Source organism: Ceratotherium simum, chromosome 8 (assembly GCF_057802395.1).
Source record: "Ceratotherium simum simum isolate JZ-2026a chromosome 8, ASM5780239v1, whole genome shotgun sequence".
NCBI lineage: Eukaryota > Metazoa > Chordata > Mammalia > Perissodactyla > Rhinocerotidae > Ceratotherium > Ceratotherium simum.
The window spans coordinates 56318207-56346184 of NC_141907.1; the positions used below are offsets into that span (position 1 = coordinate 56318207).

A 27978-nucleotide genomic window follows, 5' to 3' on the forward strand; every position below is an offset into this window, starting at 1 on the left:
CAGAGAGAAAAAAAGAGCAGTGGGAAAGGGGAGTAAAGGGCATAGATAGACACAAGTTAGCTGCAGAACACATCAGAATAGGGTGGAGTGAGAGGGAATAGATGACATTTCCTACCATGGAATCATCTTCTGGAACTGCCTTAAGTAAAAGAAAGAAACACAAAGTATAATTTGAAATGACTCCTATAAATTTGTGGACTTAAATATGTAAAAGTTTGAATCAACACATGTATCCTCTCCAGAAGTTTAAAAATTGTTTTGGCCTTTGTGCTTGTAGTGATAAGTGTTGCACAGGTTAAGCTGGTGGAATGAGCCAGCGGTCACAGGGGTAACAAACAGTCCTAGTTTTGTTTTTGGTTGGCAACATGGAGAGCACTGGCTGTGCCTGAGTCCTTGAGAGTTTATAAACTACGGAAACCTTTAGAATGTTTGCCTTTTCTCTTACCTCCATGCCCACATTTGAGAAAATATGATAGAAGTTAGCCATTGTTACTCCTGAGGTAGCAACAGATTTAGCATATTTTCACTGGATGTAACATTCAAGTCCAAAAATCTCATGCAAAAGTCTGAGTGTGTTATCTAGATGAAAAACTAAAGACTAACTTTTTTTCAATAAAAAATATCAATGACAAGGATAAAAATTACAGTAGACTTCCCATAAAAACCATGGAAAGAAGAAGAGAGTGAAGTGAAATATTTAGAGTTGAAAGAAAAAACCCATCCACCTAGAATTCTATATCCAGAAAAGCTATCTTTCAAAAATGAAGAAGTACTTTCCAAGACAAAGAAAAACTGACGGAATTCATTTTCAATAGACCTGCTTTGATAAAAACGTTAAAAGACTATCTTCAGATATAAGAAAAATGGTATATGTCAGAAACTTGGGTCTATATAGAGACAGGCAGAGCACCACAAAAAGAATCAGTGAAGGTAAAATAAAATCTTACATTTTTCTTATTGTTAATTGATCTAAAAGATGACCATTTCTTAAAATAATAATAGTAACACTGTATTGGGTGGTTAGAGCATATAGATAAGTGAAATGAATAACAGTAATGTCACAAAGGATGGGAGGGAAGAATTGGGAATATTCTGTTATAAACTAACTGAACTACATGTGAATTGGAATAATGTTACTTTAAAGTGGATTTTGATCAGTTAAAAATGTAAACTGTACTGTAAACTCTAGGGTGACATAAAAAAAAACTTTTTTTATAAGTATAATTGATATGCTAAGAAAGGAGATAAAATGGAATCATGTAAAATACTCAATTAAAATCAGAGAAAGATGCAAAAGAAACGTGGCAATACTTTATAAAAGCATGGTCTAAACACACCAATTAAATGACAGATTGTTAAAGTGTGTGTGTGTATGTGTAGAATATAGAGAGAATATATATATTTTCTACAAAACATACACACACACTTGAAATATAAAGACCCTGAAAGGTTAAAAGAAAATGGATGAAGAAGGATATACTATTCTAACACTAACAAAAATAAAACTAGGATAGTTATATTAATTTCAGACAAAGCATTCTTAAGAACAAGAAAAATTATCAGAGATAAAGGGAGTCATTGCATAATCATAAAAGGATCAACTTCCCAAGAAGATATAACAATCATAAACATATATACATCTAACTATAGAACATCAAATTTTGTGAGGCAAAAATTGATAGAATTACAAAGAGATATAGACTAATTTATTACACTTGGAGTCCTTAACATTCTTCCATCAGTAACGGATAGATCGAGCATGCAGAAAATTAGTAAGAATATAGTTGACAAGAACAGCACTGTCAATCAACTTGATATAATCAACATTTATAGATTACTTCATCCAGTGAGAACAGAATAAATATTCTTCTCAAGCTTACATGGAATATCCCCCAAGGTAGATTACATTCTGAGGCAAAAAACAGATCTGAACAAATTTTAAAGGCTAGAAATTAAACAAAGTGTGTTCTTAGATAACAGTGGAGCTAAACCAAAAATCAATGAGAAAGATAGCTGCAAAATCTTCAAACATTTGGAATTTTAACAGCACTAATTTTTATTATTTCTTTTCTTCTGCTTATTTTGGATTTAATTTGCTCTTCTTTATCTATTTTCCTGAGTGGAAGCGTCGATTATTGATTTTCGATCTTTCTTCTATACATATACGCATTCAATGCTATAGATTTCCCTCTAAGCATTGCTGTCACTGCATCTCACAAATTTTGATAAGTTGTATTTTCATTTTCATTTAGTTTAAAATTGTTTTATATTTTTCTTGAGTCTTCTTTGCCTCCTGTGTTGTTTAGAAGTGTGTTGTTAAAATTCCAAATATTTATATTTAAAGTGTGGTTATTGAGGTGCCATAGATGAAGGAGTAATCACATCATTGCCAGATATTTGCCATCACTTTCCTTACATCATATGCTTCAGTTAGAGAAAAATAGAATGAGATTATTCTATTTTTTTTTGTTTGAAAATTATACTGATGACTGTTGAATAAGACAAATAATGATAAAATCATTGTTTTAGGAAAATTAATTTGGTGACAGTTTTCTGAATGATTTCAAAGGATTTCAGGTACTTTTGAAGCTGGAATTCTAATAGGAGTACTACTGTGTGGTGTGAAGTGTGAGCTGATGAGAGATCGAACCAGGGTGTTGGCTTTTGAATCAGAGAATAAAGAAGGTATAAGACAACCTGTAAGAAAGGTAAAGGAAAATCTAAATTCTACTTTTTTCTCCATTCTATCTCCAGTATCTAGAAAAATACCTGGGGCATTGTTAAAACTTATTCAAATTTTTTGAATAAAGTCCAGTTGCAGAGTCTTATTCTCACAAAGGAAAACTAGCCAAAGTGAAATTATTTCATCCTGCTAGTGAAGGCAGTAAATGCAGCCATCTATTACACAGATTAAAGACTAGTTCAGAGATATTTAATTTTTTTTCAAAAATAGACCATACTATTAGAAGTTCATACCACATTAATTTATTATTAATAAAGACAATAAAGCAAATAGATACATGATTGCCTTTACTTCCCTATTGGTAAGAATATTCTAGAAAGCTGGAACTAGTTCACAATATCCCTAAATATTCAAGATTAACTATTACTAAATATTTTCTAAGGGACATACACACAAGTTTCATACTCTGAAATAATGTATAATACATATTACAATAAACCTATCAAAACAACTATCTCAGAATCATAGATATACCACTGCTAGGAGATTTGCAGTTGGCATCAGATCAATCCCCTTCTGGGGTTGGGGAAGAGAGACATTACAGGCTTGAGGAGCTATTCCAGCTGCAGAGGGGGACAGCAGAAATTCATCTGAGACGGCAAAATATTGTACCCCAAATTATCATAGCTATCTCAGTTATGGCTCAGGGGGTCTATAATGTGTCAGAACTCTTCTCTAGAACAAGTAAGGGCCCAGGACATTCTAACAAACCTTGAGTTTGCAAACTTAGGCTTGGCATGTAACTTGGCACATGCCAATATGATCTGCAGGCAAAAGATGTGGCTGCACATGGAGATATAAATAATCACATGTAAGGCAAAGCTGGAGTTGAGAAACAAATGTTCCAAGGAAACATTAATCAAAGAGCCCAGGTTGGTAGGCATGCATGTGGAACAGCAGATAGAAGGGACCTTGGGTCTGGAGGGCATCGAGGGGATTCATCCCAGAGAGTCTCCCTTAGGCACCAGATTGGGAAATTTTAGCAGCAACTATGATCTTATCTGGAGTATTGAAGGTGCTGTTAGGAGATACAAATCTGTTTAGACACAAGATGAAGTAACTGAAGTTCCCAAATGGTGACCAGAGCATGGCAATAGGTGATTCTCTGAAGTTCAGAAGAGGCTGTTGAGATCTGGAAGGACTCTTCACAGGAAACAGGTTCCAGCCCTCAGTCCAGGCTCTCAGAGCAGAGCTCCAGTTCCCAGGGAAGAGCTGGAGAGAGATTAATGTAGGCCTTTCACCTTTGGAGACTCAGAAATTATATACTCAGCAACGAAAAATTTGGATATTCTCAAAATTAGGCATAGAAACAACATTTCTAAAACCTGAACCACATGATCTGGAACATGAACCACGTTATCCAAGTAGAAACACTGCAAGAAGATGAGCTATGACTCAGGGAGCAACATGAAACCCAAGAGACAGTGGTGGAACAGAGTGTCCTGGGTCAAGATTTTAGCCAATGGAAACTGGGCAGAGCTAGGAAACACATTGTCAGTGTGAGAACAGTATTTCTTGGGCCATGTTAATAGGGAGGGGAACTTAATTTTAAGTCATAATATATGGAGATTGAGTAGGATAAATACTTTCTCTCTTGTCTAGGAAACGGCAGGAATAACCTACAAAAGGGTAGCAATTGGCCCCAACTTTAGGGAATTTGGAAGCTCAGAGTCAGGAGCAAAACTGGCACCTAAATTAACGACACCAAAAAATCAAAGTTTGAAAAGCAGATTTTCTCCTTTATGAATCCATTTGATTGCCCAAGTCAAGTCACAACTGCCCTGTTTCAAAAAATTACAGGTGAGTTCTTCTGTCTTCGGATTTGCAGCTTAGGCTCTTTAGATCTCTGTGCGGAACTGAAGTGCAATTCCAGACATTTCCTTCTTATAAATGGCATCAAATTTCTCATTTTGGGCCACTGTGAAGTGATTCTTCCAGTCACCTGCAATCCCTAAAAATAACAAGTAAGAAAACATCTTACGGAATAAAATATTTCCGTTATGAGAGAAAAGCTAATATATACCAAAATAAAAGGTTAGAAGAGTTAAAGAAAAACTTCCCTTGTATTTGAATATTTTAAAATGCAATTTTTCTTTTATTGGCAATTCTTCCCATTTAGAAAGGTGGCTTATAACTGAACAGAGTCTGACTTTTAAAGATACATTCTGAGAAGGGTTAATTTTCTTGTCTAAACATATGAGCTGGTACAGTAGTTTCCTGAAAGAGATTCTTTTAGTGTTTCTAATTGTCTTGGGTCATGAATTTACTACCGGACACTGGATCAATGGTCAGGGCATAGTTTATTTCATGAGTTGCTTTTGGAAACTGTACAAGGGCTGGTTATCAGCACGACAAAACGGTGAAACAGAAAGCTGATTTCCCAGAATTTATAAGTGAGAATAGTAGAATATTTGGAGGTTACTTGTTTTCCCTGAGTCTACTACAGTTACACTGTGTTTGCATTTTAGATAAGAAGACTAGCATAAAAATCAAACATATAACATCCCTGAACCCTCTTTATAAGAGTAAAACTTTGGGGTTATAAATTTACATTTAATCTCTTATATGTGGATGCTTCTAAATATTTATTTGAAAAATAAATTTTTCATGGCCAGCCAATGTGCTAGGAGAAAAACATTTACTTTTGATATTTTATGAAATATTAAATATATCTTACTGAATTGCAAGCTATATTAACCCATGATGTCTTGATGAAGATTTCAAATCGTTTAATGAAAAACACTCCCATAAGCAAGTTTGTTCCCTTGGTTATTATACTTTGTTCTATGTTCACCAGATGGCAAGAACTCTTTGGAATGTATTTGGGGGTAGTGTATATTTGGGATAATATATCTGTAAAGATGTCATTAAAAACTGAGGACACAGATTTTAAAAATAAAGAGTCCTATATAAAGTATTCCAATGATCTTCTCTTTTGAGTATAAATTATATAACATACACAAACACATTTGCTTCACAAAAGTAAGGAAATATAAATTTTTTTTTGAAAAAACAAATGCTGGTCAAAGCCCAGATTTTTCTGTTTTGTATAAACATTGGACATCATCTTTTCTCTCCCTACTACCTTTACTATTGTGTTACTAAACTATGACATCAATTTACCCAACACGGCATCGTTCAAGTCTGAGTGTGCCTGGCCCTTTGTTGATACTTCACTTTGAGCCCTCTTCAGCACCCGTTCACATGCATGCCCCTTGCATTACATTACGAGCTTCTTGAGGCAGATGCATGTGTCATTCATCCTTGCATCTTCTAGAGAATATGTGCTGCCTATAGGTGTTCATGAAGAGCTTTTCCTATACGTGAATTAATGAATGAATGAGTATTCTTTAAATGTTTATTGAGTGCATAAGTGAATAAATGGATAGATAAATCTTGAACCATTTAAACTAATAAGACTTCCTATTTTTGTATGTATTATTTGTGGTCAGGAAAATATTCCAAATGCTTACATATTATTTACCATAATCCTTCCCAAAACCATGTGTCCTAGGTGTTATCACTTTCTTCATATTACCAGTGATGTCACCAGAGCTTTGTTAGATTAATTAATGTATTCGAAGTCATAGATTCAAGAAGCAGCATAGCCTGGATAAACTCCAGATCAATCGGACCACAAAGGGTATGTTCTTTACCACTTCCAGAGGGGATGCAGACACTCTTTCTCTTATTAGACCAGCATGCACTCTTCTCTGTTGAAGTTGGTGAAACCATAGAATCAAGATACTGAGCTTATACCTCTACCTCTATACCCTAATGAAATATCATAAGATGGTGTCAATTTCATATGACTGGGATAAAACTCTCCTGGAAGTACATTCAATGATCTGGCATATTGAGAATTTGCCTTGTTTAATAAAGGAGATTGTTTCCCCTGATTCTTCCACCAGGAGAAAGTGTATGTGTGGGTGTGTATGTGTATATTAGTCTTCTTTGCTCAAATTTATAATGGACCACTTACAATAAAAAATTTGCTTTGCCCTCTTACACTAGAGATTATTTTTGAAAAGTTAAATGTAGTGTTTTTGAAAATAAAAAATAAAATTTGAAAACACTAGGACTATTTGCTATTTTAATAAGTTACAGGGGAAAATGATTTAGAGAAAAATTTAACCATATAACTCCATCAAAATTGAGGATTTTCATCCACATGTTCATAAGCAAAATACATTCCTAGGGTTATGTTTACTTTGTAGCACACCAACTGAAATTCTACCCCTTTCTCTCCAATTCAATAAAGAATATTGAAAACAGAGAGTGGCATTATTAGATGGATAACTTCTTAAATTTGTTTAAGTTAATAATTTGATAAATCTATTATTTTTATCATTAATAAAACATGTTTGACACAAATCACATACAATAAGCCACACTATACAGGATTTTTTTCAGTGGAAGTAAAGCTGTATTTCAATAGTGAATGCCATATTCCTCTATTGTCATCTTTCTAAGTGAAATTTAGATTCCATGTTTCCTATAATTCAGATAATGTTTTTAGGGAGAAAAATCTTCCCATAGGATAAAAAAAAAAAAGTCCTTTCTCTTGGTGAATCCCTCTAAACAAAGTGACCACTGTTTTCTAAATGATATGGGGTCTTTAAAGAAGATAGTACGATACTGAGTGACATTAGTTTATCACTGAGAAGGAGAAAGAGGCATACGCCGATTTACACAAAGATTTAAGAATTAGGAATAACAAATTTGGAATAACATCAGAATTGACAAAACCACTCCCATTTAGCAGAGTAGTAAATAGGAAGAGAAATATGTATCAAATATTCGAAGTATTCTGATAACAAGGTTACACACATTTTTTCCTTTAATAATCCCTAAGCTAATTCAGCAAGTTCTTGTGGTAGGTATTTTTAGTGTCCCTATTTTACAGAGGAAAAAAATTGATGCTAAAACTGGCTAAGTAACTTGGTAGAGACCACAAAGCTAATCCTCATTTCAGGGTAATTATAAGAAAGGGAAAAGAGAAATTAAACTCAGCAAAATATTCACCTTTGCGCATAAAGGAGGATTTGCTGTGATCCATCACTGTAGTTGGTAGATGTGTATAATTCACCAGAGGGTTGTCCTTCATCATTTCAAATGAGGTATGGTGGATGATCTTATCCAAAATGTCATCATTCAGATCCTTCTCTAGAAATCTAACAATCTTCTTGATTTCCTGCTTTGGATGCTATCAGTGGGTAAAGAGATACACCCAAGAAAATGGTAAACCAGTAAATTATTAACATAATGTGAAAAACTATAATATTATTTCTTAAAGTTGACTCTGAATATTGAATCCATATTTGGTTGGGTCTATTAATAATTTTTTTAAAAATTAATCATAAAAATTAAAAAAATCAATTTATATTGAGGAAAAATAGAGTTAAAATGTTTTGTTTATTCTAAATCTTATATTTTTAGTTTACATTCAAAGTACAGTAAGAACAAGCCTTGGGCTAAATAGAAACAACATTTAGAGAAAAATATCATAACAGCTATTTTAAGCTTAATTTGTAATCAGATTTGAGCTGTGAATGTTTTAGGCACCTAGCATCTTTTTATTCTTCCTGCCTTTGTTTTTCCGCTCTTAATCAAAGTTTCTTTCTTTTTTTTAAAAACAATATTTAAAAACAAAAATAATAAATTCATGGGAAACTTCAAGTATATTTACCTTAAAGTAAATACTGATTAGACCTTCTTGGACATAAATAATTAAAAGTAGACTCCAATGAAGTTGTAAAAATATCAAGACCTAAATTATTCACTACCCTTTGAGGATAAAAAGAACAAAATCTGAGAAATGTGTCATCTTTTAGATTTCAATGACATAAATTTAATACTGTAAATTTTTAAGAAGCTAAACTAAAATCTGCATGGATATGTGTACAGAGATTTTGAGGAGGTGATATCTAAACCGATTTGCAAAAGATCAGTCAGAATTTACCAAGATGTGTGGTCTGCTGGGGTTTTGGAGGGTGAATTTCCAGTAGAGAAAATAGTTAAAACTCTTGGAGGTATAAGATCTCACAGTGTGTTCAAGGGAGAAAAAAAGCAAAGTGGTTGGGGTTAGGTTTGAGTTGTTCATAGGAGTGAGAGAGACTATAAAACTGGGAATATGAATTGAGAGAAAATTGAGAACATCCTTGGATGTCCTGTTGAAGAGTTTGTACTGTATCTGTTATGCAGTAGGGAAGAAACAGCATTTAAGTTCGTGTCCCATTAGCTGTGTGTAGGTGTGTGTGCATGTACGCATATGTGTATGTTTTGGCAGGCAAGGAATTCCCTGTAAGGGAAGTTTTGGTGGTATTTTTATGTATCAGACCACTGTGAGGGTAGAATGACATAGCTATTTAGGGATGTCAGTGGTTAGAATGAGTAAAATGTCAGAAATGATGATAGGGGAGAAAAGGCCAAAAGAAAAGTTAGTAGTGGTACTCGGAAAACACATAGATGGACAGGCAAATAGACAGTAACTTCTGTTAGCCATTCAAAGTGTTTGGAGAATAATCTGGCCACTGCCAAAGTACCAATGATGATGTTAGTTTATAGACCCGTGGAAGTTCAAGCAGAGAGTGCTGGCTCCAATTGTATCTTCTTGTACTTTATTTCTCTTTCACCTCATTGATTAAGAATTTATGCAGATACTCATAAACCTGATGTAAATTAAACTTCTCTCTGAATTTTTTTCTTGATATGTAATTATAATTTTGTTTTTTTGTTGTTATTATATTAGTCTTCTTTACAAAACATTGTCTAAAAATGACTGTATGACAGGAGAAAAACATTGTATATTAAGTATGATGTATGTTGCAGATTTGGGTGGGATTCAAAATATGTGGATATGCTTATAAAACTGATTGGGTCAGACCATAAATCAATATGAATGAGTTGATTTGAATAAAATACTTTAGCTGAATAAGGAGAGAAATTGTTGACCCAAGAGTGTGAGGTGGGAGACAGCATCATTTGTGACTCAGAATTTGGATACTAGCCCAGGAAATGTACTTCTTCATCTTATGGAGATAAGGGACTATATTCAGAAGCTAAAATTGCTCTTTTCATAAAACTAATGAGTGCTCCTCTGGTGTCCAGGACGCAAAGAGAGATAGTTGGTACAGAACGACAATTTTTTCTCTTATGAAGAATTCATAACTTAACTCTGGCTAATTAAACACTCAAGGGATATCATCACTTTTTAAAAGTGATTTTATAAAACCACTTTAGTTTTGCAGCCATGTATCACCAGTAACTTGACATTGATTGCCTCAAGCCCTGAATAAAGGAGCAATGTTAAGGTTTAGACAGCAGATTCCTTTAGGCTGCAAACAAGTGTGGTGGAGGGTGGAGGCCTGGGCAGAGCAGAAAAACTCTCTTTTTGATAAGATGTGAGAAATACCCTGGGGGGTTCTCAGAAATACTTGGAGCAAAGGAGAATTTACATGGGGCATGATTTCTGTTATGCAAAGTAGGATTGATGTCACTAAAGTGTTTATTATTACTGCTCACTCATTCATTCAAGCAATTAATTATTTGGAAAAGTGACCACTGAGCCCCTATTTATGTGGTAGGTACTATATTAGGTACTGCAAATACAGTTACAAAAATGATAGATATTGTACCTTCTGTCGTGAATCTGAAAGTCTAAAATGTATCTTCCTGTGTATGCTTAGGTTTTTTTTTTTTTTTTTAAAGATTTTATTTATTTATTTTCCCCCCAAAGCCCCAGTAGATAGTTGTATGTCATAGCTGCACATCCTTCTAGCTGCTGTATGTGGGACCCGGCCCCAGCATGGCCGGAGAAGTGGCGCGTCAGCGCACACCCGGGATCCGAACCCGGGCTGCCAGCAGCGGAGCGCATGCACTTAACCGCCAAGCCACGGGGCCGGCCCTGCTTAGGTTTTTACAACTAGAGGAACACAGCTTCCACAGAGCTCCCAGGTGTGTGTGGTTGGCTAATTTAAGTAAAATAGCCCCGAATAGCATTGCAGTAGTATTTGAATGAATACTAGTTCATACAAGAGATTAGATGAATACTTTTGTGAGTCCCTGAACTAAGAGGGAGGTAGTAAGAAAGTAAAGGTGGGGGACACATTTGAAAGAAGTAACAGGTAGGTCATGTGAACCGATGGGATGTTCAGGATATATTGGAACCATATCCGCTATATGGAAGCCAAAGAGAACAATTTACTCTCAATCTTTGAAAACTGAATGGACAAATAACATCATTAACCAAAAGAGAGAATAAAAGAAGAAAAAGGTTACTTGCTGGAGAAAGAGAACAAAGCTGAGTTTAGTTTGAACATACAAAATTTCAGGGTCATTTTAATAAAAGCATGGGTTTGAATTCAGGGTAGAAGTTAAAATGGAGTTTTTGGGGAGTCATTAGCACATAAACAGATTTGCTGACAGTGGGCATGGACGCAATCACCAAAATACAGCAAACAGCTCAAAAAGAAAAAAGACTGGGCCGGCCCTGTGGCTTGGTGGTTAAGTGCGCGCGCTGCGATGCTGGCGGCCCGGGTTTGGATCCCGGGTGCGCATCGAGGCACCGCTTCTCTGTCCATCCTGGGGCCGAGTCCCACATACAGCGACTAGAGGGGTGTGCAGCTGTGACATACAACTATCTAGTGGGGCTTTGGGGGCAATAAATAAAAAATCTTTAAAAAAAAAAAAAAAAAGAAAGAAAAAAGACTAAGTGATAGATAGAGAAGTTAGAGATCCAGAGGAAAACCATGAGAGTGTGATAACCTGATAAATGTAGGAGAGAATTTCAAAAAGAAAAAGTACTCAAAATACACACAATGGTTAAAAAAGATTAGAGGAATAAAAATGCCATTGATTTCACAATTAGAAAGTCGTCAGATCTTGGCAAGATTTGGGTAAGCAGTCATGGAGAACAGGCAAAGCAATCATATCATTTTGGACTCCATAGATTAAGTTGAAAAATATATATTAATCCTTTTACCCCGGGATGTAGTGAAGGAATTATCCAGAATGAATTTCTACCATTTTACCTCTTTCATATCTTCATAGTGCAAGAAAAGTATTGGATGTTCTTCCTTTTTCTTCCACCAGCTCTTAACATGATTAAACCAGGAACCATAGGCCACTAAAACCAGAGAAACAGTCTATTTCCATAGCATTCATCAAATTAGAGGTTTGTTTCTGAACAATAAGTCAAATTGTAAAAACAGTTACAGAAATTTAGTAATCAAGGGAACTGAGAATATAAGGCCAATTAAAAAAAAATAAAATCAGCCATTTATGGATGTACAAAGAATCAGATTAAAAAAATGTAAAGTACAAAGGAAGCATTCCAAATGAAAATACATTGACCTCCAATAGGTTCTACTTAGCCTCACATGTGAGGAAATACTCATGAAGTACTTATGAAGTACTCATATCAACTGTTTATCTGAGTACTATAAATATACATCTAACAGATATAACTAATAATTTGGGCAAGTTAAACAATTTCTATTGTGAGCAGGAACTAAGAATGGATTTCTAGCAGTTGAAAAGAGATTTGAGAATATTTTTATTAAGCCAATGTTAATACCAGGTTCATAGTAAAATATTACATGCATTTGATTTAATTTTTTAAATGGTATTTGAATACACTTGTTACTGACTTGGAAAAATAAGTGTTTTGAAAGGAAAAGTCATACCAGTAATGGTTAATAGTGTTATTAGAAATAAAAAATTATTGGGCCAGCCCCGTGGCTTAGCGGTTAAGTGCGCGTGCTCCACTGCTGGCGGCCCGGGTTCAGATCCCGGGCGTGCACCAAAGCACCACTTCTCTGGCCATGCTGAGGCCACGTCCCACATACAGCAATTAGAAGGATGTGCAGCTATGATATACAACTATCTACTGGGGCTTTGGGGGGGGGGAATAAAAAAACAAAGAAATAAAAAATTATTTATTAATTTTAAGCCAAGGCCCACCTACCATTTCCAGTCAAGAATCTCTCGAGATAGTCTTCCCAGGTGCCAGGAAAAGGTTCCATATTATTCATTAAGTCAAAGTGGTAATATGAGACTGCAACATCCTTGGCATTTCGAGCCAGATAAATCATCTGCAGGGGGAGGAAGAAGAAAATTAAATGGATGGTATTTGATTTAAGAAAAAAATTAACATATAGGCAAGTAAAACAACAGATTTGAAATCTGTGAAATTAAAAACAAGAAAACAGAGAAAATTAATGAAACAAAAAACTGACTCTTTATAAAAAAATCAATAAAACATCTAGCATGACTGACAAAAGAGAGAAGATACAAAAAAATAATATCAAGGAAAAAAACAGGTGGCATCACAAGAAATATTACATCTATTAAAATAATAATGAGTATGAAAAGATGCTCTACATCATATGTTATCTGGGAAATGCAAATTAAAAAAACAAGACAACACTCCACACTTAGAATGACCAAAATCCAGAACACTGACAACATCAAATCCCAATGAGGATGTGGAGCAACAGAAACTCTCATTCGTTGTTGGTGGGAATGCAAAATGGTACAGCTACTTTGGAAGACACTTTGATAGTTTCTTACAAAACTTAACGTACTCTTACCATACGATCAACAATTGCACTACTTAGTATTTACCCAAAGAAGTTGAAAAATAAAGATCACCCAAAAACCCGTAAATGGATGTTTATAGCAGCTTTATTCATAATTGCCAAAACTTGGAAGTAACCAAGGTGTCCTTCAGTAGATGAATAGATGAATAAACTGTGGTACCTCCAGACAATGGAATATTATTCAGCACTAAAAAGAAATGAGCTATCAAGCTATAAAAAGATATGGGAGAATCTTAAACACATATTACTAAGTGAAAGAATACAATCTGAAAAGGCTACATACTGTATGATTCTAATTATATGACATTCTGGAAAAGGCAAAACTATGCAGGCAGTAAAAAGATCAGTGGTTACCAGGGTTGGGGGTTGGGAGGGATGAACAAGTGAAGTACAGAGGATTTTTAGGGCAGTGAAACTACACTGTATGATACTATAATCGTATATATATGTCATCATACAGTTATCCAAACTCATAGAATGTAGAACACCAAAAGTGAACTCATATAAATTATGGACTTTGAATGATAATGATGTGGCAATGTAGGTTCATAAGTTGTAACAAATTTACCACTCTAGGGGGAAATATTGATAATGGGGAGTCTATGCATGTGTAGTGGCAAGGGATATGTGGGAAATCTCTTTACCTTTCTCTCAATTTTGCTGTGAACCTAAAATTGCTCTAAAAATAAATAAAATTTCTGTAAAAAATAAAGTCTGTTAAAAGAAAGAATAAGAAGGGAATAGTATGAATAATTTTTCATTACAAAATTGAATAACTTAGAATGCCTCAACACACCACAAACTAGCAAAAATCAGCTAAGATGAAATAATTTGAAGAGCCGCATAATTATTGAAGAAATTGAATTTCACATTTAAAAGTTTCCAAAAGCCAATATTCAGGCACAAATGTTTCACTGGAGAATTTTACCAAACGATCAAATAAAAACTGACATCGTTATGTTGAGTTTTCAAAGGAGGCCAGACTATTAGGGACAGTAGTGGAATAATAGTAGCAACATTGTACTGAGATAAGGATCCTATTGCTACACAACTTTGGAAAATTTGAGTATGTAGGTTTAGACTCATTGATAATAAGTAAGTTATAGTACTTACTTATAAGTAAGTAAATGAAACATTTAAGCAATTACTCACTATGTGTGTGAGTAAAGGGATAGGGCGACATTAGAAAACTGACTTGCGGTCTAGAGTGTACCTTGCAGTTGTTCTCCCAGAAAGACTTAGGAAGGAGATCAATTGGTAGATGCGTCTTCACAAGGCGGGGTGATGGATTCTTCTCTAATTGTTCTATACCTGGGAAAATTTAGTTTGGTATATAGAGATATTAGAGTCTCCAAGGAGCCTGTGTTTCCTTATTTTCTCAACCAACCTTTCAAAATATTTTTGAGCAGTACCTAATGCTGCTAAATTTTGAATCAATCACAGACATTATTCATCTCGATTCTAAGAGGCAATATTGTGTAATGGTCAAGGGCATAAATTCTGAGGTTAGCCTCCTCAGGTTCAAATTCTAACTCTATCACTTACTCATCGTGAGATATTTGAAAGTATTCCAATCTCTATGCTTCACTTTCTCCACCTCCAAAACAAGGAGGAATAATATCAACCTTAGCAATTTGGGGTTTTATCATATCTGTGCATTGTTATAAATAATTATAAAAATATTTTCTGCATGTCAAAGAGATATCGATAACTAGTAAATCTTGCATGGGCTACTATTTTGCATCAGCTATTGTAGTATTAGATGCCGTTATTTCTGTATAGCATCAACTGTTGTATCTGCATTTTCATTATTTCCTTTATATGTAATATATATTCAATATATACATATACATGCAAAACGAAAATGCTGTGTAATTTTTGTTAGCTAAACTCTCCAAAGTCGTATGACAAATAGGTGGTAGAACTTGGTTTCAAATTAAGTCTTTGGATAAGGGATATATGAACTTCCCTGAGGAAGAAAGTATCTATTTATTTTCTACATTGAGAACTAGGAAGATCCTAGTGGCCTGAAACTCACCATGTAAGTGACTTGGCCAATCCGAAGGTATTTTTGCGGTAAAGGCATACTCAGAGAACTTCTGACAGACTAGGGCGAGCTGGGCTAACACTTTTATCTTACTATTCTTTTAATAGACTCAACACCCTTTATCTTATCCCAGATATATCTGTTAATGATGCCACCTCCTTTAGAGTTGCCAAGACCTAAAATCTCAATTATTGTTGTTTCCTCCTTCAAGTTTCACGTCCAATAAATCTTAAAGTCCTATGCATTTTTTCGCAATAAATTTATATCCAGTCTAACCTCTAGATTACCTATTAATCCTACATTATCTTCCCACTTTTGCATACAAAGGCACACCTACACAAAATTGTATCTGACTCACTCATTCGAAGAAATCTTATGCTTCGTTTACAATAATTTATGACATATGCTAAGAAGCCACTCAGTCTCTCTCTATTAAAACATCATTTTTAAGTGTTCTATGTAACACTTATTTTCGTTTAATAGTTTAATTATTTGTTTGTTTATTGTTATTTCCTATGCCCCTTCCCCATCCCCACCCCTAAACATACACATTAGAATGGAGATTCCATAAGAGCAGGGATATAGTTTGTTCTGTTCACCAATGATTGTTTTGCAGAGAACAGTGCATAACACATGTTGTATTCAGAAGAACCCCTTAATATCAATGCAGATAGGGTTGGTAAACTTAGGGAATAAAGATACAAGCATTCCAGTTAAATTTGAGTTCCAGATAAACAACAGAATCATTTTAGTATAAGTATTTCTCATGCAATATTTGGGAAGTACTTATACTAAATAAAACAGCCACCTATCCGAATTTCAAATTTAATTGGGTATCCTGAATTTTATCTGGAAACGCTAACTATATACACTTAAAATTCCACCAGGTATTTCATTATGCTTCTACTGACCTGGTACCGACAGCCTCTTTACCCAGCATATAGAAATGAGAAATGTAATCTTCCACAACTCACTCTTCCTCTATGCCCATGACATGAACTTTTATATCTGTTGTTTTATAAAGTTTTTCCCAGATCTGTTGTTCCTCTTTTCTCCCTCAACTTCATTGAAAGATTTCACAATGTCTTCTGTCTTGTAATTATTTTGCTATGTGAGGTCCTTTAAATGAACCCTTCTTATACACAAGTATGAACGTTAGGAACGTGTAATAACATCACAAGTATCCACATTCAGGCTCCAGAGTAAACCTGAGTGGTAGTTTACCCTCCTTCACCTGCTGAACCTGACCTATGCACTGTGGTGATGCAACACAGCCTCAATCTCCAACCTCAACCCTTGTCTCCCACCAGCAATCCCTCACTCCTTGTCCCTGATTACTTTGATTCTATCACTTTTTCGTTTCACACTTTTCTATGGCTCTGGAGTCTTAACTCACTCTTGCACTTATTTTGGTTGCTTGTCTCAGAATAATTCTTTAGTTCCAAGCTTTAGTATTTGCTCTCTGACTTCAGGCAACCACACAGAAGGAATGACGCCTTCCTAGTTGATCTTTCTCTGCCGATGGAAGTAACTAGCCCCAGTATGAGAGAGAATTTGGATTCTGCTCTTTAAATTGATATACACACTCACCACCATACTTCTGTCTTCCTATCCCAGATTTCCAGCAGCATTTGAGAGCCAGGCCTCGCTTCTTGAACCCTTCTCACTTACCTACAGGACATCATACTCTTCTGATTCTCTCTTAGCTCACTGAATATTTCTTAAGAATTAATTACAAGCCCTACATAATCTATCCCTGTCTAATCTCCAATTGTTCTGCATTTCACTTTTCCTTTTTTTCATTGCTGTTGGTGGTGGTGGTGGTTGTTGTTATTGTTTTTCAGTCCCTGGACTATATCAAGATCTTTTCTGCATCTAGATCTTCATGCATAATACTTCACCTTCTTGAAATATGATTTCACCAACTATGTGCATGGCTTTAGGTGTCAATTCAGAGTAGATATCCCTAAATATCCAATCTAATTTATTGATTATTTTATGTAGCCTGCAGCATGGTGCATAATTCTTTAGAAGCACTCAATAAATATTGTTGGAGTAAAAAATGAATTATATTAATAATAAATTTTACGTTTTAAGAGGCATTGGTACTTCTTTACTAATTTAACTACAGCAATGTCCTAAATTAGGAGCTTATTGATCTAATCTGCCAAATTCTACACAATAAAAGTCAATAAAAGATAAGGAACATTTTTTATGTTATCAACAAAATTTTTAGTTATTTTCTAGAACAAAACTCTTTCATCTTTGGTTATCATACTTGGATATGCAATGGACCAAACTACAGTTTCTCTATAGGCCTTGGTTATTGTACTGCTTGCAAATTTTCATTTTATGTTACAAAGTCTACTCCATTTTCTTTGAATGGAAGTCACAAATATAATAATTAATATGTTATGTATATAATATTACAAAATTATAATTTCCAGGTGATTTAAAATTACCTGAAATTCTTAGTTCAGAGAGAGCCATTTCCAACATTGGAACTTTAACAGTTATAAAATCTCGCTTACATTTTTCAACATCTCCACCATTTAGAACCATGTCCGCAATTTCACTAACCCAAGTGGTACCTGTGGCAAAAAGCAACATTTTTTATAACAATCATCTAAATCTGGGGGAAAAAAATATCTGTTGGAAGCCTGTCATCTTAATACATTCTATTAGAAAGTTAATTCTACAGAGTTTCCCTTTCTGTGCCCCAAATACCCATTTTAATATAATCAAAGTAGATGGCTAGATTGACTGATAGGAATATTAATTTTATTTAGGATGATAACAATTTTATAGAGAAGTTGATTTTTAGGCAATAAAGGTTGAAGTCAGACTCACCTTTGTCAGGCCACAAAACTCACCTGATTTGGGATAAGTGACTATCACGATGTCATCTGGCCTGCTGCGGAACTGTTTAGTTTTTTCCCAGTTTTTTGCAAAAGCATAGACCATGGGATAGCCATGGACCATCTTCAGGTCTTTTCTCAGTACGTCTTTTAGGGGAATCATTTCTGTACCAGGTTGTACAAATACTTATTAGAATATCTGCTGACAATCAAATCGTGGAGAAATAAAGAGGATAAAAATCAGAACCAGAGTAACTAACGTTACTCTTAAAACACTGCAACTTGACACAAAGTAAAACTGACCTTTAACACACTGATCTAACTACAAAGGGCATTTTTGTGGCTATAAAGCTGTAGACGGCAAGCGCAGCAACTGGTTCAGTGACAAGCGGAACAAAGGTCTTTAGTGGAAGCTTCGGAAAGAAATAGAACTGCACATCTTACTTTGAATTAAAAACCACTTTTCACAGAAATAGGCTAAAAACTATCTGGACCTAAGGTAAAATAAATCTATCACTCATCATTACACTTCAGTTGTATCTCATTTTTCCTTACAAGAAATCTGTTGTCTTTCTTACCTGTGTTCTTTTGTACATAATGCCTGTTTTCTCTTCCTGCTTATAAGATTTTTTTTCTTTATCACTAGTATGGAGTAATTGAATTATGATGTTCCTTGATGTGGTTATTTTCATGGGTTTTGTGTGTGTGTGTGTGTGTGCATGTGTGCTTCAGGTTTATTGAGCTTCCTGGAATTGTGAGTTTACAGTCATTATTTCTTTAAATAATATTTTCTGTTTCTTCCTCTTCCTTCTGAGACTCCAGGACACATGAAGTTGTCCACGGCTCACCGATGCTCTAATAATTTTTTAAAATCTTTTTCAATCTTTGTATGTTTCATTTTGGATAACATTTATTGCTATGCCTTCATGTTCACTAATCTTTTCTTCTGCAATATGTAATCTGATGTTAATCCTATCCAATGCATTTGTATCTCAGACATTGCAGTTTTCATCTCTAGAAGACCATTTTGGGGTGAATGAATGATGAGACCTGTACTTGTCATCCAGAAACTCCGAAGATCTTGGGGATAGCATTATTTCCCAGTTGGTGTATAAAGGAATGAGTGACAGCAGAAGTCAACATAGTATATTCAGATATTAGACTTGAGTTTCACATAATAAATGGAATAGTTCTCCCTGAAACAATTTATTCTATTAATTTCTTAGCAAATTATTTCTTCCCAGATTATGTAAAGGTAAATATCAATCCCAAACTCATTTGAACACTTATATATTCTGAATTAATTGAGGAAAATAAACGAGGCTCTCTTTTTCTTTTTTGGCTCCAGAATGTAAAATTTTGTAGCAATATAACTCCACTTACCGTCTGTTGTTATGCATATAGATTATTATGGGAAAGTAAATAAATATTGAGGACACAGATTCCATTTTCATACTGTCTACTACAAATCATATAGACAAATCTGTTCCCCACATAATAAGTGATTAACATTATGTTACACACTTATAACACCATTCCTGGTTCCATTTCATGTCTTAGCTCATCTTTTTTCATTTTTTTATTTATTTGTTTTAATTTAATTTGTACTATTGTTTTATATTTATGTAATTGATTCATAATAGCTATCAAATACAGTCCATGTACCAGCATCATGTACTGTTGGCATCACCTGAGAGAGTGTTAGAAATACAGAATCTCAGGCCCCAATCCAGAATCAGAGACTATAGTTTAATAAAATCCTCAAGTAACATGCATGCACAAGAAAATTTGGAAAGCATGACCTTAAACCACATTTAATCTATTCTATACAATATAGGGTGTATAAAAATGATTTATCAAAATGAATTGTGTCTTCTACAAAATAAATTGTATTGATTGTGCTTAATATATATTGTCTCTAATCAATACCCACCCTGAAGATAAATCTTACTTTCATTTTGTAGTTGAGATTAGGAAGCTGAGCTTCAGGAAGTCTGCTCAAAGGCACACAAGAAGTGAGTGGCAACTCAGAAATAGTCTTCAATTTTCTCAGCTCTGGTCACTTGGCCTTACTGCAAATCTACCGTGAGTGGGCCCAATCCAGAGTTAAAAAATTTCTCTGGTTTATCTCATTCAAATAAGGGTGTTCACAGTTTATAAGGAAATTTTCCTTTGACAACGCAAACTTCCCTCTGACAAAAAACTCAAGCTCCTCCAGCTGCAAAAGTGTTGTCAGAGAAGGATGGATATGAGTAACAAGGTGAAAATAAGGCATTTGATTCTCAATATATACGAGTCACATCTGGAAAGTGGGTGTAACCAACTCAGGAACCTAGGAGTGTTAGTTCTGAATTAGCTAGCATTGCCTCATCATGACCAGTGGGTGATGATGAGTTCAGAATTATATGGGTAGATGGGTGCAGGGGTGTGGCCTGGAAGACATAAGATAACTAATGTTGTTGAGTCAGACTCTGGAAGTTGGTTTATAAATGATATTTACTTTAAAATATACAAATTACTTCATAAAAAACTTCTAAATCCTACCAAAAAGTAACAAACAATTTTATGTGGTTATATTCTATAGTCTACATGACACCACTAGTCTCCCTATTTAAGCGGAGCCACAGGCTGAAAATTAAACTGTCTAAAATTGGCTTTCAAAGAGATTAATGGAAAAAAAAAGAAAAAATGAAAAACAATGCCCCTCTTAGGAGAAACTAAGTCATTTGACATTAAAACTGAATGGTTGTTTTAGTGAGAAAAGAATATTTTTTTCTATTTGTCCCACCTTCACAAAGTCCAACTCTATTTAGTCCACATCAAACACCAGCTACTGAAATAAATGTGATAAATCACATATTCTATATTTTGGAAAGTGCCTTAAAGTGATTTGTGTGCGTGTGTGTGTGTGTGTGTGTGTGTGTGTAGGGGTGGAGAGAAGGTGGGAGCACAAAAGTAAGGACTTGAAGTGGATTCCTTTTTCCCTTATGATGTCTACAGTCTCACGAGAAGAGTCCAAATCCTGGCATGCTTCAGAAGAGTCCCACTGAACCCAGAAAAGTCACTGCAAGCCTGAGACATTCTGCACAGCATAAACAACAGCAATGAGTTTCCTGTGGGAAAACTGGAATTAGGCAAAAACATTCAAATTACAAACATGTGTTCAGAACAGAAATCATTCAAGGAGCACAGTACCCTGTGGATGCAAGATAAAAACTTCAAGTAAAGAGATTTAAAAAACTAAATTTTACCTCATAACTTAATCCCTTTTTCCAGTTTTCATTTTCAGTCAGTGGTGCTGCTGGGAGCCGGCGGTAGTCCTGAATGGGTATGGCAAGGAGAAACAGGGGAGGCTCACTCCTGTCTCTGGGAAGAAAAATAAGTCCAAGGATATGATCTGAATGTAGTAATCATTGACTTTACAGGCAGTAAAAATATAAAAAGTTTGAACTACATACACACAAAGTCAGGCCCTGCTGTTTCACTAGCTGGAAGGAGCCAGGAAGCACTGAGAAGGAAATGGATCAGGGTGGCGCCCAGAAGTAAGCAAAGTCAGAGATTGCCTAGATTTGAAGGTTCCCATAAGGCCTCAAAGGGCCCGAGAGAAATGCATAGCGAAAGAACCTGAAAGGTGGGTGCGTGGAACACCGTTCCTTCTCTACAACTTATAAGAATGTCTTCTAATAATTTTGCTCATGATGAAAAGTCATTTGTGTGTGTGTGTGTGTGTGTACATGTATGTTTTCATCTGGAAGAAACTTGAGTTTCCAACATCACGGAAAGAGCAAACATATACCGAAGATGAAATAATTTTGACAGCAGAAACAGAGAGGGCAAACTAATGTTTTCAGAATGCACTTGCTTTCTGTCACTCTAACCATTTCTACAACCTCTCAGGTTTTTTTTTTTTGTTTTTTTTTTGTATTCTGAGTCACATATACACAGAAAAGGAGTAAACAAGAAGCTTGCGTGTGAAGGGGAAGAAATTTTGGCCCAGAAATATGCTTCTGTTCTCCACTACCTCAACCAACCTATAAGATTCTCTTATGCTCTAGTTGCTAAAATCAATCCTTTTGTTAAGGGCACTTGTCTCAAATTTAGATACAGTTATAACTGCCAAGCCCTTGCCCTGGTGATTCTACCTATATAGGCCTGAGGAAGTCAAATAGTCCAGAAAGAAACTATCACACTCTTTTAGACTCTCCATTTTACCTACAGATTTTTAAGGAGATTTTAAAAAGAACATATTTGTGTTTTTAAAAGATGTTGCCAACAGATTCCTAATTTTCTTTGCCAGCCAGTGGTTATGTGTGTGTGTTTGTGTGTGTGTGGTGGGTACAAGTGTTGAGAGAGAGAACACAGGGAAAAGGCATTTACGTGCACCTAGTATAGTTGTATTTTGTTGCTGTCATGGGAATCCATAATCCTTCTCAGTGCATCAGGTACACAAATCTGGAGAGCATTGAGATCCATCATATTCTGGCTTTCTTTGATTGAGAATCTGGAACATCTGGTTTTTCTAAAGTGTTTTCTAAGCCAGTTTGTTCATTTTTTTGTATGGTTTTGTGGCTCTATAAACTAAGGTTTATTTTGTTTGTTTGTTTTCGATAACACATAAAGTCATTAGCTCCCACAAATCACTTCCTCTTCCTGCCAAACTTCATGCTATCAAATGACATGTTCCAAAGACACAGGGTCAGTAGAGTTCCACCACCTGCAGCAGTGGAGCACCAAACACAAAAGCTCGGGAACTTATATTTTCAGTTGGGTTTACAGATTTCTGATTGGAAATTAGCTTTTGCAGTGCTAGTTAAAAACCAGTTAATAGGGAAGACAATAATGAACATCCAGGCAGCCTGTAATCAGGCAATGTTTGAGGACTCGTGGAATTATACCTCAGTCTCTCCTGAATAAACGTATCAGTGAGCTAGATGATTGTGCCATCCCAGCCACATTAGTGAAGCTATGCAAAACAGCAGTAGGCCCACAGAATTGCTAAATCAAGAGTATGCACTTTGTGAAGTTTGTACTAATTCAAATTTTCATTAGCAGAAATATCAATGCAAATTTATCCATCCTAGTGAATAACATTTGATACGGTAAACCTTTGTGGTGTTCTATAATGTTATAGGCAAAAACTGTCATCTCATTATTTTAATTGACATTTCCTTAATTACATCAGAGCTTGACTTTTTTAAGCTATTCTGCTTTAACGTTTTTTTTAGAAGGTAGGTAAACTGTTATTAGTCTTTTCTTATCTTTCCATTAAAATATTTGTGCTGTTATAATTTTAAGAGCTCTCTATGTATTAAGAATTGTGCAATATGAATGGTACCTCCTGGAATTGTGAAGTGCACAACATGCACAACTGTACTTGCTAGTGCTAAAGACCAGCAATGATCCTGACCCTTATAATGCACTTCGTAAATGTTTTGATGAATGAAAGGCTTTTAGATTTATGTTAATAATCTAAAATTACATGATATATTAATAAGACATTTTAGTCCTAGATATAGAAAATAGATTAATTTTATTTAGTCAGTTGTGCTTGGTAAATACTAGCATGCAATTAATCTCACATGATTTTATCTCTAATTTGACCCAAAGTCCAAGTAATCAGCCTTCAGTGAGGACATAGTACGGTGATGAGATCATGAACTTCAGTATCTGGAAGATAAACTTGAGTTTAAACCCAGATTCTGTCACTTGTTCCTTGGTGGGTAAACACTATTGAAACCAAAATGAACACAAGAGTAAATTCTCATATACAACTACCACCAACCAAATATATTCTCTTCTTCCTCAAGAAAGAAAGGTTTCTTTGGTTAGGCAAGACAAGGTCCTTAGTGCTATGAGTATGGGTATGTATTCTTTTCTATTTCTTTCTCATTGTTAATAAAAGTGAGTTTACAGAACAATGGACAGTGAATGTCTTGGGACCCAAGTTGTAATCTTGGGTGATACAGAAGTACTTAACTTTCTTAGCTCCGGAGAGAAAAGCCCTGTTTGACAGCTGTGGTTTCCATATATACTCCTGGCTTTATCTTGCCCCTGGGGAAGGAAATAACAAAGTCTGCTACCTGATATCCAGTCTCCTTCCCATTTATGCACACCCTACCCCACCCTCAACACGCACATGCGCGTGCACGCACACACTCACACACATCCTTTCTAGAAGGAAAAGACAAGATAATTGCTTTCCTGAGAACCAGACCAACACACACTCTCAGACTCACAAAAGTACAAAGAGGGTGACCCAACTCTTGCTCACCATAGAGTTAAAGGGCTTGAGTTTAAGACCTTCTCTTCTCTTTTACAAAGTGAGGGAAGAAGCAAGTAGAAACACAAGTTGGCTCTTTCTTTTCTTTAGTAGTCCTGGGAAAGGGGAGCAGCTGCCTCTAGTGCCCATACTTCTGCCTAGAATTCCATTTCCTGAAAAAAACAAGGAAAACAACCACAACAGCTCTCCTAAGGAAGTGTGCCTTTGGTCTGAGACCTCACAAGCTGTCTCAACAAAATGTAAAAATAATATTTTCTATTAACATGTAATTTGCACTTTAATATCCCAAGCTTTACCCCATTACTCCCCCATCTCTGCCCTCTACAGCTGTGGAGACACTTGCCCTGGATGTGAACCTCATCCACTCTCAGCCTGATGAAGTGTACGATTGGGCAGGAGTCCCTGTTGAATACATTGTTTGGTATGAGTTTTAGAAAATGAATATTTAAAGGTTTGTGTTTTAGATTGAGCAGTAGTTCTTTACATACGTCAACAACTGAGTCAAAATATTATATAATCAATTTTTTAAATTTCTTTAGAAATTATGATTTCATAGCAGAGCAAGTCCTTAGAAGAGTTTTCTGCTGTCTTTTAACCACCTACCTTCTAGGTTTTTACCCCAATGCTTTTGCAGATAATTGCCATCATTTGCTTATTTAGAAGAAGTTATATTCTAAATGCTTTGGAGAATTTTGACTTTAATAGATGGATGAGGTAAATACATATCAAAGAGTGACTAGTCTAAATGGTTGTTTTATGACTGTTTGAAATACAAAACAAACAATTACTTTTATTTTACTTACAAAAAATAAAATGGTTCTTTTTCTTTTAAAAGGTGTAATAATAATGTTTTCATTTTGGTTTTAGTAAAATTAAGGTGATATTATACTTTATAGCTGTTGAACTTTCCAAAGTTTTATTAACTTGAGATCTGTGAGACCGTTTAAGGTTTTGTATATTTTTAAAGAAATAAAGAGTCTAGGGTTAATTTCATGTAACCTGACTATACAGTATTTTCTTTGACATAGTTGGTTGAATACACACTCTATACCTCAATGTACTCATAAGATAACAAAGAACTTTAAGCAGGAAATAAACACAGAATGGTGATTCAGACTTCTGTAAATATAGGTGGCTCATGCATTTGCTGTTCTTGGAATCATTTTTAACTTTTCCTGAAGAACTGTGACTTTCTGAGACAGGCTAAGTAGACTGAAAATCCGTAAGGAGTAAATGTATAGAAAGCACAGAATTGTATTATAACTCACATCCCTACCTCATACACACTGTTCGTGTATCCTATGCCCAGGGTGTAATTAACTCGGTTTTGTTTTGTCTTTACTTTATTTTTAAATTCTCTTCACTTTCTAATCTGTACCATTTTAGCCAATTATGTTAGAGATTTAGGAAGGTCAGAACTGAAGATACTTTCTAACCTGGTCTCTGCCACTTTACTATCAGTACATCCTGAGAAATATTTCTTAATTTCTCCAGTGTCAACTTTCTAATTTATAAAGCACTGACTTTGGTCAGGATGAGGTAAGATTTTGCAGCAAAGCAGAATTGCCTGGATTCAAATCCCAGTTCTGCTGGACATTGCCAAAGCTACATACTATCTCTGTATTTCAGTTTTATCCTACATAAAATGGGGATAATACTGTGCCAAATTCATACAGACATTATGCAAATTTAAAAAGGTGTTTGTGAAACATTTAATACAATGCTCCACCTATAGTCAGCATTATGCAAGTGTGAACTTTTATCAATATTATTCCTGCATTCATTTTCTGATTCAATAGCAGGGTAGGCTAGAGCAATGGACATGGCTTATGAGCAGTGACTAGGCAGAAATGAACTATTTAACTGAATTCTTTTTTTTTTTTTTTTTTTGTGAGGAGATCAGCCCTGTGCTAACATCTGCCAATCCTCATCTTTTTTGTGCTGAGGAAGACTGGCCCTGGGCCCACATCTGTGCCCATCTTCCTCCACTTTATATGGGACACCGCCACAGCATGGCTTGCCAAGCAGTGAGTCGATGTGCACCCAGGATCCGAACCGGTGAACCCCAGGCCCCCACAGCTGAGCACGCGCACCCAACCACTTGCACCACCCGGCCGGCAAGTAACTGAATTCTTAATGAGCCAGATGCCGTTATGCTCACAAACAGTTTTGTCCACAACAGTAGTGACTTTATCCCCGTGGAACTGCCATCCATAGCTGGCTTTCCCCTCAACTATGCTAAATCCACTTTTCTTTGTAGGGCAGTCCCTACAACATAGTAGAAGTCCACTACTTCTACTACATACCAGCGTGTGCATATAAAATTCCAGTGTATGTCTGCTTTCTTCCCCTTCTCTAGTTTTCTTACTATCCTCTTTTCTTACAGCACCTCAACCCCTCAAACCCACACACTATGAGGATCCACAGGCTCCACTGCTCCCTAAATTGTTTACATTTGCTCTTATCAAATTTTCTTTCAAGATTTTTGAAGCCGTCACAGTGGCTTGGACATGGAAGCTCTTGCTATAGACACAGCTGTAGGAATTGTAACTTCTGTTTTATTGAGAATTTATTTACTTTCCAAAGAAAAGTATACCATGGCCTGCTGAATTAAGGTATGGTTTTAATTTATTAGGCCTCATGTTATAATCTTTAGCAGATATTCTTACAAGGGGATGTAAGTAGGACACACACGTCAGTGCAAATCGTTTGACTGTCAGAACCACACAGGCACAGATGTTATTCACTTCTGACATTGTCTTAAATGAGGAGTGTTGTGGTCCGAGAGTGAGGCAGAACACATGGCTTCATAATTATTAGAAAGAATTCATAGTTATCAGAGCTTGCTTAATACAAAACTGTGTCTTTTCTTTTTCCAGTTTTGATTCAGCTGAATATGAATGGGAGTCTGGTTTCATGGCATATTTTTGAGAGTGTGGCTTGCAGTAAAAGCCACCACCATTCATCTGTAAGCTCTGTGACGCTGAAGCCGGTGTTGTTTCAAATTTCATTCCTAAATTTTTATGTGATCTCTGCTTTTAAATTTTTTGGTAAAATATGCATAAAATCTTTTATTTTGCGCCATTATGTAGTAACTTCCTGTCACCAACAGTTCTTAGAAATCAGAAGGAAAAAGTAAAAACACAAAAACAGGATTTTTTAGAATGGCAAACAAAACGTTCAGAAAATCTTTCCACAATAAGATAGAATTTATTACTACAAATATTGCAGAGCTAATGAAATCAGGGAAACCTCACAATGAGCACAGCCTCTCCCTGACAAGGCTCTGAGTTGATAATACTACTAATACTATTGCAATAGAATTTGTAATCATAAGCCTGCCGGCATATGGGTCTGCAATTAAATATGTACTACTTACCTCGGCCTGAAAATTGGAGCCCAAATATCAAAGCTGTGATAAAATTATTCCAGGGTGGTAGTGGCCACTG

General features: G+C 35.4%; 1 protein-coding gene across 2 annotated transcripts; it reads right to left on the minus strand.

The window, feature by feature from the left end:
* Positions 1-2980: 2980 nt before the first annotated feature.
* Positions 2981-27978, minus strand: SULT1B1 (sulfotransferase family 1B member 1). 2 transcript variants are annotated; one of them, XM_004419137.3, is made up of 10 exons: positions 27909-27978; positions 24521-24681; positions 21501-24300; positions 18265-18448; positions 17854-17982; positions 14558-14655; positions 12711-12837; positions 11776-11870; positions 7769-7949; positions 2981-4694 (listed from the first exon to the last, which is right to left on the minus strand). In XM_004419137.3, the coding sequence occupies exons 4-10, from the start codon at positions 18410-18412 to the stop codon at positions 4582-4584; spliced, it is 891 nt and encodes a 296-aa protein (XP_004419194.1). In that variant the 5' UTR covers positions 18413-18448; positions 21501-24300; positions 24521-24681; positions 27909-27978; the 3' UTR covers positions 2981-4581. The 2 variants fall into 2 exon arrangements, with proteins under 2 accessions (XP_004419194.1, XP_087290526.1); XM_087434400.1 differs by having other exon boundaries at positions 18265-18451.